Consider the following 16,475-nt stretch of genomic DNA (forward strand, 5'->3'; position numbering starts at 1 on the left):
GGACATTGTTAGTCATCAGAGAAATTGAAATCAAGCCCACAATGAAATATTCACTTTATACCCACTAAGATGGCTAGAATCAAAGAGTCACATAACAAGTGTTAGAAGTAAAGAAAGCAGAACCCTCATACACTGCTTGTGGGAATATAAATTAGCCACTTTGTAAAATAGTTTGGAAGTGCCTCAAGAGGTTAAGCAGTGTTACCATATGAACCAGCAATCCTACTCCTAGGTGTATATACCCAAGAGAAATAAAATATATTTCCACACACAAGGGTATACACAAATGTTTCTAGTAGCATTATTCATAATAGACAAAAGGTGGAAACAACTCAAATGTCCATCAATGGAAAAGTGGGTAAAGAAAATGTTGTATAGCCATACAATAGAATATTATTCAACCATAAAAAGGAATGAAGCACTGATGCATGAATCTTGAAAATATGCTAAGTGAGACAAGCCAGTCACAAAATACTGCACAGTATATGATTCCATTCACTATCAAACTCCTGAATAGGGAAGTCTATAGAGACATGAAGATACTAGTGGTGGCCTAGGGCTGGGAGCGGAGATGTTAGGGGACTATCTTAATATGTTTTCTGTTGTTATTATATAACTGAATGCTCAAGACTGGGTAATTTATGAAGCAATGTACTTCTGACATTTCTCGAGGCTGAGAAGTCCAGGGTCAAGTGGGCACATCTGGTGAGGATCTCCTCGCTAGTGGGGGACTCTCTGCAGGGTCCTGGAGTAGAGCAGGTTATTACATGGTGAGGAGTGCTCACAAGAGATAGAGAAACTGACTTTTATAACAGACCCCTCTCATGATAACTAATCCACCCCCTTGATAACCTACTTTTATTTATGAGGGCAGAGCCCTCTTGACCCAGTCACCTCTCAAAAGTCCCACCTCTCAACACTATTGCATTAGGGACCAAGTTTCTAACATAACTTTTAGACACACATTTAAACTATAACTTTCTGCCCTTGGCGCCCAAATTCACATCCTTTTCACATGTAAAACACATTAATTCCATCCCAGTAGCCCCAACGCCTTAACTCATTCCAACATCAACTCAAAAGCCCAGAGTCTTACCTGTGAGCCTGTGAAATCAAAACGAACTATTTACTTCCAAGATACAATTGTTGGACAGACATGGGGTATACATTCCCATTCTAAAAGGGAGAATAGGCCAGAAATAATAGGTCTCAAAACAGTCTGAACTCAGCAGAGCAAACATTAAACCTTAAAGCTGGAGAATAATATCTTTTGACTCCATGTACTGCCTTCTGGACACACTGGTGCAGGGATTGGGTCCCCAAGGCCTTGGGCATCCCTGACCCTGTGACTTTGCTGGGGTCAGTCTACAGTATAGCTCTCCCAGGCTGGCTTTGCAGGCTGATAGCTCTGTAGTTCTGGGGTCCTGTGGCAATCCTGCTCCCATGTCTCCACTAGGCATTACCCTTTAGGGGCCTTCTGCAGTGGTTTTGCCCCTGTGATAAATCTCTGCATAGACTCCCAGGCCATCTGATACATCCATTGGAATTAAGATGGATCTTAATTCGTCCACAGCTTTTGCTTTTTGTAAGCCTGCAGAATTAATGCCATGTGGATGCTGCCAAGGCTTATGACTCACATCTTCTGGAGTAGTGGGCACAGCCCCAATGGGGGTCACTTGTGCCACAGCTGGGGTGGCTGACTCCTTGCCAAAATTTGGGGACCCAAGGTAGTTCTGGGTAGTGAGCTCTTGAAGGGCACCCAGGGTCTGTCCCCTGAAACCATTCTGCCCTCCTAGATCTCTGGGCCTGTGTTGGGATGAGCCACCTAGAAGATCTCTGAAATGCCTTTGGAGTCTTCTTCCACTGTCTTTATGATCCCTTCTATCTGTACTAAACTCCTTAGCAAATGGTTTCTGGGCCACACCCTTGGTTCATTCTTTACATGGCCAGGCTGAGACTTTTCCAAATCTTTCTGCTTTGCTTCCCTTTTGATTATAAATTGTTTTTTGTAAATCTCATCCCTTTGTTCTCAAATCTCACTGTAAGCAAGCAAAAGCAACCATGCAGCATCTTGAACACTTTGCTTAGATATTAATATTTATTTTGCCAGGTATCCTAGTTTGTCACTCTTAAATTTTGCCTTCCATAAATTCTGCCAAGTTGTTTACTACTTTATAACAAAGACAGCCTTTATTCCGGTTTCTAATAAGAGTTTCTCATTTCTATCTGAGACCTTATCAGAAGTCTTTACTATTCCAAATTCTACCAGTATTCTGTTCACAACCACTTAAGCAATTAAAAAGATTCAGACTTTCTCTAGTCTGCTCTTCTGAGCCCTCACCAGAATCACCCTTAGTGCTGTTTATGGCAATGCAGCCTTTTTCTAGACTGCTTCTCCAAGTTCTTCCAGCCTCTATCCACTACTCAGTTCCAAGCCACTTCTACATTTTCAGGTGTTTGTTATTAGTCCCACTTCTTGGTATTAATTTTTTTAGTGTGTTTTCTGTTTCTGTAAATGAATACCTGATACTGGGTAATTTATAAACAAAAGAATATTATTATAGTTCTGGAGGCTAGGATGTCCAGGGTCAAGGAACCACATCTGGTTAGGGCCTTGTTGCTAGTGGGGACTCTGCAGAGAGCTGAGGTGGTGCAGGGTGTCGCATGGTGAGGGAAGTTTATGAGAGATAGGGAAACTGGCTTTTATAACAGACTTGTCTTGTAATAACTAAACCACTCCCTTGATAACCCATTTATCCATTAATTCATGAATGGATTAATCCATTTGTGAGGACAAGCTTTCATTACACAGTCACTTTCCAAAGTCAGAGCTCTCAACACTGCTGCATTGGGACCACATTTCCAGCACATGAAATTTGGTGCACACACTTAAGCCATAGCAGAGATCATAATGGATACAGAGTCTCTTCTTGAAGTGTAAAAAGGTTCCAAAATTAATTTTGGTGCACATATATGTGAACATATTAAAAGCTATTGAATTGTACATGTTAAAAGCAATTTAAAAAGCAAATTAATGCATATTATGTTATTGTATTTCAATTTTGAATTTTGAAAATTTAGGTAAAATGTAAAAAAGCTTTTAAAAAATTACACTTTACCAAAGCAGACAAACAAAAATTGAAAACTGGAAGCTATTAAAGAAATTTATATGAGTGATTTAAAAACCTTCCTTCAAAGATAATTCCAGATTCAGATGACTTCAATTGTGGTATGTGTCAAACATACATAGATGAAAACAGAACACTAAAAGTGGGTATACTCCAAAACTCATTTTATGAGGCTAGCATTACCTTGATATTAAAACCTGAATACAGTATGAGAAACAAATATTATATGCCAATTTCACTTGCAAACATAGAGAAATCCTCAATAAAATATTATCCAATAAAGTTCAGTAACAACAACAACAACAACAAATGCTTAATACATACATCATAAGGAAGCTTGGTCTGTGCCAAGATATCAAGATTGGTTTAACATTTAAAAACCCTTAGTGTAATTTACCACATTAACAGCTTAATGTGGTAAAAAACCATATGATCATTTCAATATAGACAGAAAGTATCTGATAACATTTAATATTCATGATTTTAAAAATTCTTATGAAACTGAGAATCACAAGGAACTTTAAACATCTTATTTAGGCTATCTATAAAATCCTACAGTAGTGATCATGTCAAGTGGTGAAGCATTTCAAAAAAGAGCCCCCTTTTATTCAACATAAATCAGTTCAAATTGGTAAGAAAAAGAAATGGAATGTATAAGAATTGGAAAGGAAGAAAGAAGATGTTGAATATTTGTGGATTGAATATTTGTTAGCAACAAATAGTTCAAAAATTAGATTTTTTTATTTGAAAAAAATTTTTTTAGAGATGAGTCTTGCTCTGATCATGCAGACTGAAAGTGCAGTGGCACAATCATAGCTCACTATATCCTCAAACTCCTGGGCTTAAGCAGTCCTCTTGCCTTAGCCTCCCATGTGGCATGGGCTACAGGTGTGTGCTAATTTTCTCAAACTTTTGGTAAAGACGAGATTCTGCTGTGTTGTTCAGGCTGGTCTCAAACCCCTAGCCTCAAGCAGTCCTTCTGCCTTGACCTCCCAGAGCACTGGGATTACAGGCATTGAGCCACTGTGCCCATCCAAAAATTAGACATTTTAAAATGATACAATTTATAATAGCACTAACATTTATCAAGCACTTGTGGAAAAATATAACAAAAGATGCATATACCAATATTTTTAAAACTATAAAAGTTTATTGGAAGACATTAAAGAGGACCAAAACAAAAGGAGATATAAACATATTTGTGCAGAGAAAAAGTCAATATTTTAAGATTATCCTAAATTTTGATTTATAGATTCTTTGCAATTTTAATCAAAATCTCAAGTTTTAAAGTTATTTTTTCCAGAAACTTTTCAAGATAATTCTAAAATTTATATGTAAATGCTAAAGGCTAAAAATAGCCAAGACACTTGCATAAAAACTCAGTGGAAGCACTTGCTTTCCTAGATACCAGGCTTAATAAAACATATAATATTAGCAAATTAGAGAGTCTTCAAATGACCTGAGCATATATAAACACTTATTTTATAATAAATGTGAACTGCAGAGTAATGGGGAAAGGACAGGATTTTCAAAAACTCTTGTTGAGACAATTGGATGTTCTTATAAAACAAAAATATATTGGCTTTCTTATCCTATATATAAAATTAATTCTGGGTATATTATAGACTTAAATATGAAAAGCAACATATAGGACTTCAGGGCTGGGAATGTTTTTTTTAAGGAGATGTCTAAAGCACAATCCATAATGGAAAACATGATACAATTGACTACGTTAAAAATAACTCATATTCATCAAATATACCATAAAGAAAATAAAGCCACAGAGTGAAAGAAGACATTTGCAGCTCATACAACTGAAAGGACTCATACATTACCAATAATAAAAAAGTCTCAATAAAAATTGTGCAAAGGACTTGAATAGGAAATTCTCCCCCTCCAAACGGAAATCAAAATAGGAATAAATATATAAAAAGAGTTCAACTGTATCAATATCTCTGTTTTCTGCCTCCACATTTTGTCCCACTGGAAGGTTTTTTGGGGGCAGTAATATGCATGGAGCTATCATCTCTTATAACAATATCATCTTCTAGAGTACCCACTAAAGGACCTGCCTGAGGCTGTTTTACAGTTAACTATTTTTTTAAGAAATAAAAGGAGTACACTCTAAAATATTAAAAAGTGTAGTTTCATAAGCACATAAACCAGAAGCATAATTTATTATTATTATCAAATATTATGTACTGTGCATAATAGTATTGCTATACTTTTATATGACTGGCAGTGCAGTAGGTTTGTTTATACGAGCATCACCACAAATTCGTGAGTAATGTGTTGTGCTATGACATTATGATGACTGTGATGTCACTAGGTGATAGGAACTTTTCAGTTCTGTTATAATGTTATGGTACCACTGTCATATATGTGGTCCATTGTTGACTGAATCATTTTGTGGTGCAGAACTGTAAACAAAAAGCATATAATAACTTGGGAAATGCCTATTAATGAAATGTTAAGTGAAAAATAGTGAGTTTTCTTTAAAACGTGTACATACAATTTGCATGCACCAAAATACTAACAATCTGGATGAATTATCTTTCCACTGTTCTGATTTTCCTAAAGTTAATATGTATTAATTACATATGGATAAAGCAAAAATAATATTTTAAGAAAGTTTTTGCATAATTAAGAAACTTTCTAAGCATGACATTTTAAAGCATCCAATTTTTCATGTTTATCCTATTATAGGAGCATTATACTTATCTTTTTTCTACCATATTTGTTTCTATTTTCTAGCAGCTGTCATTTAGAAGCCCTGTCTTTTTTAGTTATTTCATTTTAAATAACTATTTTTAACAGGTATTTGACATAAATGGAACTGATGTTACTCCCCGACCTCTTTACCATCCAGATCCACTTACTGGTACAGCAAAACCAAGTAAACTCTTGACATCACAAGAAGGATCACTTGGATCAGAATTTATATCTTCCTATAGCCTTTATCAGAATACAATAAATCCTAGTACATTAGGGCAGTTTACAAGGTAGAGTATACTATTATATAGTTCCTTTTTTCTATCATATATATTGCCTTTCCATTTAAATTGCAAATGTGTATCTTAGATATCAGTTGTCTCCAGTCTCCCAGTTTCTTTCTTTCTTTCTTTCTTTCTTTTTTGAGACAAGTTTCACTCCTGTTGCCCAGGCTGGAGTGCAGTAGTGCCATCTTGGCTCACTGCAACCTCCACCTCCCAGGTTCAAGCAATTCTCCTGCCTCAGCCTCCAGAGTAGCTGGGAATACAGGCGCACCCCCACTACACCTGGCTAATTTTTTGTATTTTTAATAGAGACGGGGTGTCACCATGTTAGCCAGACTGATCTCGAACTCCTGACCTCAGGTGATCCACCTGCCTAGGCCTCCCAAAATGCTGGGATTACAGGCATGAGCCACCCAGTTTTGATTATCATCCTAGTGTTCCATCTCTATGTTCCTCTCATGTTTTAAATTAAATGCAGAGCTCTTAATGTCTTCAGAGTTTCCATACACTCACAACAAAACATTTGTGAAAAATATATATATTTCACTCAAGACTTCCTGAGCAACCAAAAGATGGGACTAAAATCACATACAATTAATTTCAAATTCTCATTAGACATTTTTCTTCAGCTTTCTTCAGCTTCTTTTGAGCTGCATTTTACAGGAAGAGGTGGCTTTCCTTTTTTCCCCTCCTCTCCCATGCAAATCTCTGTTCTCCTAGAGTTTGATTTCTCTCTTATTTTATAATACACAGCAATTATGCTTCTCTGGAGCTTGCCTCTGAATTTGCCTGCAAAAATATAGGAGTACCTGGTAAAGGAGGATATTCCAATAAACTTTACATCCTCTTTTGATGGGCAGTTGAGACTATAAATAGGAACAAAAAAGAAAGTATGTAATACCATGGAGTACTGCTAAGTTCATATGTTTAAGGAAATTATTTTTGGATTCTTCCATTGATTTCTTTCTGAGTACATATATTTTAGTTAAACCTTGAGAAGGCCTTTATAAAATGAAATAAATCACATTTTTAAGATGACATTTGAACAGTGAACAGAAACCAAGTGAAAAACGAAAGGAAGAGTATTCCAGGCTGAGGCTCTGAAGTTAGAGAGCTCTGTAAGATTGAGGAACTAAGAAAAGAAAAAAAGTAAAGGAAGACTAATAATGAAGATGAATATGCTGGGTAGGTTGACTGTATTTTGGATTTTTGTACTAAATGTATTGGTAATTCACCAAAGGACTTTAAGCATGTTTAACATGTCTTTCTTCTAAAATACATTTTGGCTGGGTGCGGTGGTTCACGCCTGTAATCACAGCACTTTGGGAGGCCGAGGTGGGCAGATCACCTGAGGTCAGGAGTTCAAGACCAGCCTGGCTAACATGGTGAAACCATGTCTCTACTAAAAATACAAAAAATTTAGCTGGACGTGGTGGCGCAAGCCTGTAATCCCAGCCACTCAGGAGGCTGAGGCAGGAGAATCACTTGAACCTGGGAGGCAGAGGTTGCAGTAAGCAGAGATCATGCCACTGCACTACAGCCTGGGTGACAGAGCGAGACTCCATTTCAAAAAATAAATAAAGATACAAATAAATTTTAAGTAACTTTTTATTTAAGAAATATTAAAAACCAACTCATTATTTAAAAATTAATGTATCTATTTTGCTTATATGATCATAGTATATTTGATTTCTCCATCTGATAATATGTTCTAATTTGTATGTGTAGTTTCCTATAAGGACATCTAAATAAATGAGTAATTTTGTTATTCATTATTAAAGGTCAGTTTTAGGAAGCAGTACAGTTTCTAAGTCAAGTGTATCAGCAAGTGAATCAATAGCAGAAGACCTGGAAGAACCATCCTATAAACGGGAAAGATTGACTAGTTTCACAGGTAATGAAAATATACTTGTTTATTTCAGTAACAGTCCGTTATTTAGTCCATATGCTTATTATTGGTTGGATACTTGAGATAAAAGAAATATGGTAATGATTTCCAAATGCTGGCTTGTGAAGTCGCTTCAAGAGAATTACCAGGGGAATATCTATTTTTTTAAGTTCCCTGGGTGACTGTTTTGAATCATCAGCCTGAGGAACCAATGGTGCTTTGTGTTAGAGCTCAGCTGCTGCTTCTGCTGCTGCTTCTGCTTCTTCCTCTTCTTCTTCCTCTTCCTTTTCTTCCTCTTCCTCTTTTCCTCTTCTTCTTTTCCTCTTCTTCCTCACTTCTTCCTCCTCTTCCTCTTCTACCTCTTCCTCCTCCTCTTCCTTCTCCCCCTCTTCCTCTCCCTCCTCCTCCTCCCCCTGCTCTTCTTCTTCTTCCTCTTCCTCCTCTTCCTCCTTTGCTTCCTTCTCCTCTTCCTCTTCTTCTTCTTCCTCTTCTTCTTTCTTCTTTCCTCTTTTTTTTTTTTTGAGACAGAGTCTTGCTCTGTCACACAGGCTGGCGTGCAGTGGCACAATCTCAGCTCACTGCAACCTCCGCCTCCTGGGTTCAAGCAATTCTCCGGTCTCAGCCTCCCAAGTAGCTGGGATTGCAGGTGTCCGCCACCATGCCTGGCTAATTTTTTTGTATTTCTAATAGAGACGGGGTTTCATCATGTTGGCCAGGCTGGTTTCAAACTTCTGACCTCAAATGATTTGCCCGCCTCAGCCTCCCAAAGTGCTGCGATTACAGGCCTGAGCCACTGTGCCTGGCCTCTTCTTTCTTCTTCTTCTCAGGGTCTCACTCTGTCACCCAGACTGGAGTGCAATCTTGGCTCACTGCAACCTCTGCTTCCTGGGCTCCAGCGATCTTCCCACCTCAGCCTCCGAAGTACCTGGGAATACAGGCATGTACCACCGTGCCTGGCTAATTTTTTGTAATTATTGTAGATACAGGTTTTCACTATGTTGACCAGGCTGGTCTCGAACTCCTGGGCTCAAGTGATCTGTGTGCCTCGGCCTCCCAAAGTACTGGGATTATCAGTGTGAGCCACCAAATTCAACTTCTAATTGGAGACAAATAATTCTGATACATTTGTGATCAGTTCCATAATAACATGTGGAACGTCATGGGAACACTTAGAAAGGAGTGATTAAATCCTTTGAGGTAAAATAAAAAAGGTTTCACAGAGAACATTATTGACTTTTGAATTAGGTTTTTAAAGATGATTAGTTACTTGTTTGGAGAAGAAGTAGGGGAAGCCCAATCCAGGCAGAGGGTAAAACATGAGGTAATAGAAGGGATTATGAAAATGAAGATACAAGAATGAGGAAATAATAATGGATGATCAGAAGTGCTGGGAGAAATGGTTACATACTTGAGGGGTACTTGATTTGGAGTGCAATAAGGATTTTTTTTCCTTTAAAATGATAATGAGGGACTGGTGAAGATATAAGGCTGGAAAAATGGTGCTTTATGGACTTTTCTTTCTGATGTTGGGGGATATAACAGGAATGACTCTGACAGCAAGTAACAGAATACCCAACTAACAAGAACTGAACAAATATTTACTTTTCTCACATTAAAAGAAGAGATAGCTTTTGGCTTTGATTTTTTTTGGCTTAATTTTGTCAGAATTTGGATTGGCCGTTCTGCTATTCTCTTTCCTAAAGCCTTTCTTCTTTTCTTATGGTCTCAAAATATCTTCTCCAGCTCACTCTGGGCATTTTATCCACATTAAAGACAGAAAGGAGAAGGGCAATAGCACCATCCTATCTCTCTCATTTTTCAGGAAGGTAAAAAATTTCCCAGAAGCCATTCCGCTTCCTTTATATTTCTGCTTTCATCTCATTGGCCAGAACTGTCACATGACCACCCTCAGCTTTAAAAGAGCCTGGAAAATCAAGTATTTAGCTTTCTATTAATTATATTATTTCTATTAAAAGAAAGAGGCAAGGAGAGAGAGAAAGGGTTTGGAATAAAAACCTAACCAATCAGCAATGTCTGCTGCAGGAGAGACCCTCATTCTCTCAGGTGGAGGCAGGGAAAACTGGATTATTGTCATCACCTCCCCCAGCTTTCTCTGTAGATATTCTTGCCACCTTCCAATCTATTTTTCCAAACTATATTCAGAATGATTTTTTTAGAAACACAACTAATTGCATCCTCTTTTGCTTAGAAACTAACTCTTCAAAGGATTTGCATTACTCTTAGCATAAAGACTAAATCTTTATGTAACAATTTGCCTTGAAGCCTTTCTTTGCTTATCTACATCAAAAACAAACAAAAACAAGTAACACAAATTTACCTCCAGAAGACTTGAAAAACAATATAGATATTTATATCACCTTGGCCAGTTGCTGGTGAATTTTTTTGTTTTGTTTTGTTTTGTTTTTTAGACGGAGTCTTGCTCTGTCACCCAGGCTAGAGTTCAGTGGCGTGATCTCAGCTTACTGCAACCTCCGCCTCCCGGGTTCAAGTGACTCTTCTGCCTCAGCCTCCCGAATAGCTGGGAATACAGGCGCTTGCCACCATGCCTGGCTAATTTTTGTATTTTTAGTAGAGACGGGGTTTCACCATGTTAGCCAGGCTGGTCTTGAACTGCTGACCTCGTGATCTGCCTGCCTCGGCTTCCCAAAGTGCTGGGATTACAGGCGTGAGCCACCACGCCCAGCTGTTGCTGGTGAATTCCAACTACAAAGTCAGCCTCTAAAATGAATGACACCTAAACAATTCTACTTCTACCCACTGGCTTCTTTTTTAGACCAGAACAGTGCTTCCTTGCTCTAGAATGCATATTAAAGTCATCTGGTATGCCTTTTAAAAATTCCCATAGTTGTGTCTCAATTCAGGTCAATTGAATAGCAATATCTGGGACTAGAGTTTAGGCCTAAGCAGTAAGTATGCTGATAAATATTTTGCTACCTACACAGGTGGCAAGGAAACATTTATTTGCAGCATTTGCCAATTTCCATGTTATAAATCCTCTCATCACAGCAGATTTCAAGCTCCCAACATAAATTTTCTGAATGGGAAGTTACAAATAGATACTTAGTAGCACACCACCATACAGATACAATAGATATTTTAAACAACTGCAACAATTAGGTAGTAGTAGATTTTTTTTTTGAGACAAAGTCTCGCTCTGTCACCCAGGCTGGAGTGCAGTGGTGCGATCTCGGCTCACTACAACCTCTGCTTCCTGGGTTCAGGCCATTCTCCTGCCTCATACTCCCAAGTAGCTGGGATTACAGGTGCCTGCCACCACACTCAGCTAATTTTTGTATTTTTAGTAGAGACAGGGTTTCACCTTTTTTGCCAGGCTGGTCTCGAGTGATCCGCTGCCATGGCCTCCCAAAATGCTGGGATTGCAGGTGTGAGCCACCACTTCTGGACGGTAGTAGTAAAATTTAATAGCATAACTAGGAAGTGATGATCCTTGAGTAATTATTATCTTTGTTTTTAATATGATTTATTTAATCATAAGTTTATATAATTTAATTTTGGGTAATGTCTACGTTTAACAACTGACACACAAAATTCCTGAAATTAGCCTGTTCTAATATACTTCTAGATAAAAATATATTTAAACTATGTTTGTAACTTCCCTCCTCCCAGACCTACTGAATAAAAAATTCTGGGGTGGACTTCCAGTTTCTGTTCTTATACGTAGAGAGTTTAAAAGTCATTACTCCTGTCTTATAACAAGAAAAAGTTGGACAAATGGAAAATTAACAACTTTTCTTGGGCTCATCAGAGAACTGTGGTGACAAGGGCAAACTGCCACCTTAAGATCTAGAGAGACAGACAATCCAGAGAAATACAGTTCCCAAGAGTTACTTACCATAAACTGGAGGAACACATGAATGATTATTTTCATGAATTGCTGGAGGCTGAGTATTTTACTAGTATAAGAGTAAAAAATTCATGGGGGAGCACAATCATGGGAAAGAGAGGGCCCACACTTACATGGGCTTCATTCTAGGAATCCAGTGGATTCTTTCAGTGAGGATCTGAGCTGAGGATCTGAGCTAAAGATCTGAGCTGAGGATAAGCTAGTGGCCTTGGTAGTGGAGGCAAAGAATATCCACCTTAAAACACTCCTTCCTCTTTTTTTCTAACAAAGACTTAGTCTGGGGATGGGGGGTGGGGGAAATTTGCCAGAGGGTAATTTTGAAACTATAGCCCAGATAGGGTAAGGGAATTCTACTCTAGCACCAGCCTTTATTTCTTAACTAAGGAGGAAAGATAACAGCCTTTAAGGAATTCCATTGGAAATGTTGCAGCCAGGGAAGGGAGTAGGGGCAGGGATAAGACAACTATGCCCTTGAAGTAGGAATAGATATACTTGTGAACACCATGTCTCCAAGACACAGGTTAACTAAAAGTCTGAGACTCAATCAGATTGTAGACTACTTCCCTTCTCCACACTTACTACCAGTGAACCTCCAGAGTAACAATACTGGATTGCAGATGAAAGAATTGCAAGACATAGGCTTTCTCTAAAGCAATACAAAGAGAAGCCTGAAAGCCAGGAAGGGAAACAAAAACAAGAAAGGTTTTGATACCTGTAGCTAAAACAACATTAAACACAACCAAACTGCTACCCTGAGTGCTATCAATTCTTCTGCTGAAGGCCTTATTACCTCAGCACCTGTTACAGGGTACAACATGTCTGGCTTTTAACAAAAAGTCATTAGGAGTGCTAAAGGGCAAGAAAAAAATATTTTCAAGAGATCAAGCAAGCATCAAACCCAGACTGTTATGATACAAATTTAAAAACTATTGGACAGGGCATTTTAAATAATTATGATTAATATGTTAAGCGATCTAATGGAAAAAGTATACAATGTGCAAGGTGTGTAATGTCAGCAGAGAGATGAAAATTATATGAAAGACTCAAAATGACATGCTAGATATCAAAAACACAGCAACATGAATGAAGAATATCTTTGATAGCCCCATTGACTTCACAGGGTTAAGGAAAGTATCAGTTAATTTGAAGGTCAATAAAAAATTCCCAAACTAAAATGCAAAGAGAAAAAATAATGAAAATAGAACAGCCGTCCAAGAACTGTGGGATAATATCAAAAGGCGTAACATATGCACAATTGGAATACCAGAAGAGAGAATGGGATAGAAGAAATGCTTGTAGTAATACTTGTTGAGAACATTCCAAAATTGTCAGACACTAAACAACAGATACAAAAAGAATACCAAGCAAGATAAATATCAAAGCAAAACAAAAACACAAAACCTAGGAATATTATATTCAAATTACAGACAACAAAAGACAAAGAGAACATCCTGAAGGAAGCCAGAAGGAAAAAAATCTTACCTATAGAAGAATAAGGATATATTTTTTATTGTTTTCTTTTTTTCTCTTTTATTTTTGTACAGACAGGTTTTTGCCATGTGCCCAGGCTGGTCTTGAACTCTTGGATTCAAGCGATTCTCCTGCCTCAAGCCTCCCTGAGTGCTGGGATTATTATAGGCATGAGTCATCACACCTGGCTAGAAGAACAAGGATATAAATTACATTTGACTTCTCATCACAAACCAAATAAACAAGAAAAGAGTGAAACAAAAATCTTTGAAGTGTTGAAATTAAAAACTGGCATTCTATAATTCTATATCCAGAAAAAATATCCTTCAACAGTGAAGGAGAAATGAAGATTTTCCCAGATAAAGAAAATTCTGAGGTAATTTATTGCCAGCAGACCAGCTCTGAAAGAAATGTGGAAAGAACTTCATCAGGCAAAAGAAAAATGACATGGGTCAGAAACTTGCATCTACATAAAGAAAGGCTAGATGGCATTCTGTAGACCACATTCAGGGCCATAAAACATACTTCAACAAATCCAAAAGAATAGAAATTATACAAAGTATGTGCTCAGATGACAATAGCAATAAGCTAGAAATCATAACAGAAAGATAGCTGGAAATTTTCCAAACATTTGCAAATTAAACCACAAAATTCTAAATAACCCATGGGCCAAAGAAGTCTCAAGAGAAATTTAAAAACAAATAATTTGAACTCAATGAAAATGAAAATACAACTTATCACAATTTGGGGATGAAGAAAAAGCAATTTTTATTTTTATTTTTTTTTATATATATATTTTTTTATTATACTTTTAAGTTTTAGGGTACATGTGCACATTGTGCAGGTTAGTTACATATGTATACATGTGCCATGCTGGTGCGCTGCACCCACTAACTCGTCATCTAGCATTAGGTATATCTCCCGATGCTATCCCTCCCCCCTCCCACCACCCCACAACAGTCCCCAGAGTGTGATATTCCCCTTCCTGTGTCCATGTGATCTCATTGCTCAGTTCCCACCTATGAGTGAGAATATGCGGTGTTTGGTTTTTTGTTCTTGCAATAGTTTACTGAGAATGATGATTTCCAATTTCATCCATGTCCCTACAAAGGACATGAACTCATCATTTTTTATGGCTGCATAGTATTCCATGGTGTATATGTGCCACATTTTCTTAATCCAGTCTATCATTGTTGGACATTTGGGTTGGTTCCAAGTCTTTGCTATTGTGAATAATGCCGCAATAAACATACGGGTGCATGTGTCTTTATAGCAGCATGATTTATAGTCCTTTGGGTATATACCCAGTAATGGGATGGCTGGGTCAAATGGTATTTCCAGTTCTAGATCCCTGAGGAGTCGCCACACTGACTTCCACAATGGTTGAACTAGTTTACAGTCCCACCAACAGTGTAAAAGTGTTCCTATTTCTCCACATCCTCTCCAGCACCTGTTGTTTCCTGACTTTTTAATGATTGCCATTCTAACTGGTGTGAGATGGTATCTCATTGTGGTTTTGATTTGCATTTCTCTGATGGCCAGTGATGATGAGCATTTTTTCATGTGTCTTTTGGCTGCATAAATGTCTTCTTTTGAGAAGTGTCTGTTCATGTCCTTCGCCCACTTTTTGATGGGGTTGTTTGTTTTTTTCTTGTAAATTTGTTTGAGTTCATTGTAGATTCTGGATATTAGCCCTTTGTTAGATGAGTAGGTTGCGAAAATTTTCTCCCATTTTGTAGGTTGCCTGTTCACTCTGATGGTAGTTTCTTTTGCTGTGCAGAAGCTCTTTAGTTTAATTAGATCCCATTTGTCAATTTTGTCTTTTGTTGCCATTGCTTTTGGTGTTTTAGACATGAAGTCCTTGCCCATGCCTATGTCCTGAATGGTAATGCCTAGGTTTTCTTCTAGGGTTTTTATGGTTTTAGGTCTAACATTTAAGTCTTTAATCCATCTTGAATTGATTTTTGTATAAGGTGTAAGGAAGGGATCCAGTTTCAGCTTTCTACATATGGCTAGCCAGTTTTCCCAGCACCATTTATTAAATAGGGAATCCTTTCCCCATTGCTTGTTTTTCTCAGGTTTGTCAAAGATCAGATAGTTGTAGTTATGCGGTGTTATTTCTGAGGGCTCTGTTCTGTTCCATTGATCTATATCTCTGTTTTGGTAGCAGTACCATGCTGTTTTGGTTACTGTAGCCTTGTAGTATAGTTTGAAGTCAGGTAGTGTGATGCCTCCAGCCTTGTTCTTTTGGCTTAGGATTGACTTGGTGATGTGGGCTCTTTCTTGGTTCCATATGAACTTTAAAGTAGTTTTTTCCAATTCTGTGAAGAAAGTCATTGGTAGCTTGATGGGGATGGCATTGAATGTGTAAATTACCTTGGGCAGTATGGCCATTTTCACAATATTGATTCTTCCTACCCATGAGCATGGAATATCCTTCCATTTCTTTATATCCTCTTTTATTTCATTGAGCAGTGGTTTGTAGTTCTCCTTGAAGAGGTCCTTCACATCCCTTGTAAGTTGGATTCCTAGGTATTTTATTCTCTTTGAAGCAACTGTGAATGGGAGTTCACTCATGATTTGGCTCTCTGTTTGTCTGTTGTTGGTGTATAAGAATGCTTGTGATTTTTGTACATTGATTTTGTATCCTGAGACTTTGCTGAAGTTGCTTGTCAGCTTAAGGAGATTTTGGGCTGAGACAATGGGGTTTTCTAGATATACAATCATGTCGTCTGCAAACAGGGACAATTTGCCTTCCTCTTTTCCTAATTGAATACCCTTTATTTCCTTCTCCTGCCTAATTGCCCTGGCCAGAACTTCCAACACTATGTTGAATAGGAGTGGTGAGAGAGGGCACCCCTGTCTTGTGCCAGTTTTCAAAGGGAATGCTTCCAGTTTTTGCCCATTCAGTATGATATTGGCTGTGGGTTTGTCATAGATAGCTCTCATTATTTTGAAATACGTCCCATCAATACCTAATTTATTGAGAGTTTTTAGCATGAAGCGTTGTTGAATTTTGTCAAAGGCTTTTTCTGCATCTATTGAGATAATCATGTGGTTTTTGTCTTTGGTTCTGTTTATGTGCTGGATTACATTTATTGATTTGC

General features: G+C 37.8%; 1 protein-coding gene across 1 annotated transcript in view; it reads left to right on the forward strand.

The window, feature by feature from the left end:
* The window catches only part of DNAI4 (dynein axonemal intermediate chain 4), a 117,462-nt gene that overhangs the window by 25,581 nt on the left and 75,406 nt on the right, over nt 1-16,475 (forward strand). Inside the window, 2 exon segments of the mRNA XM_031011786.3 lie at nt 5,946-6,130; nt 7,906-8,018. Of these exon segments, the coding sequence (XP_030867646.3) occupies nt 5,946-6,130; nt 7,906-8,018 (298 nt within the window).

This window comes from Gorilla gorilla, chromosome 1, assembly GCF_029281585.2.
Source record: "Gorilla gorilla gorilla isolate KB3781 chromosome 1, NHGRI_mGorGor1-v2.1_pri, whole genome shotgun sequence".
NCBI classification, from domain to species: Eukaryota; Metazoa; Chordata; class Mammalia; order Primates; family Hominidae; genus Gorilla; species Gorilla gorilla.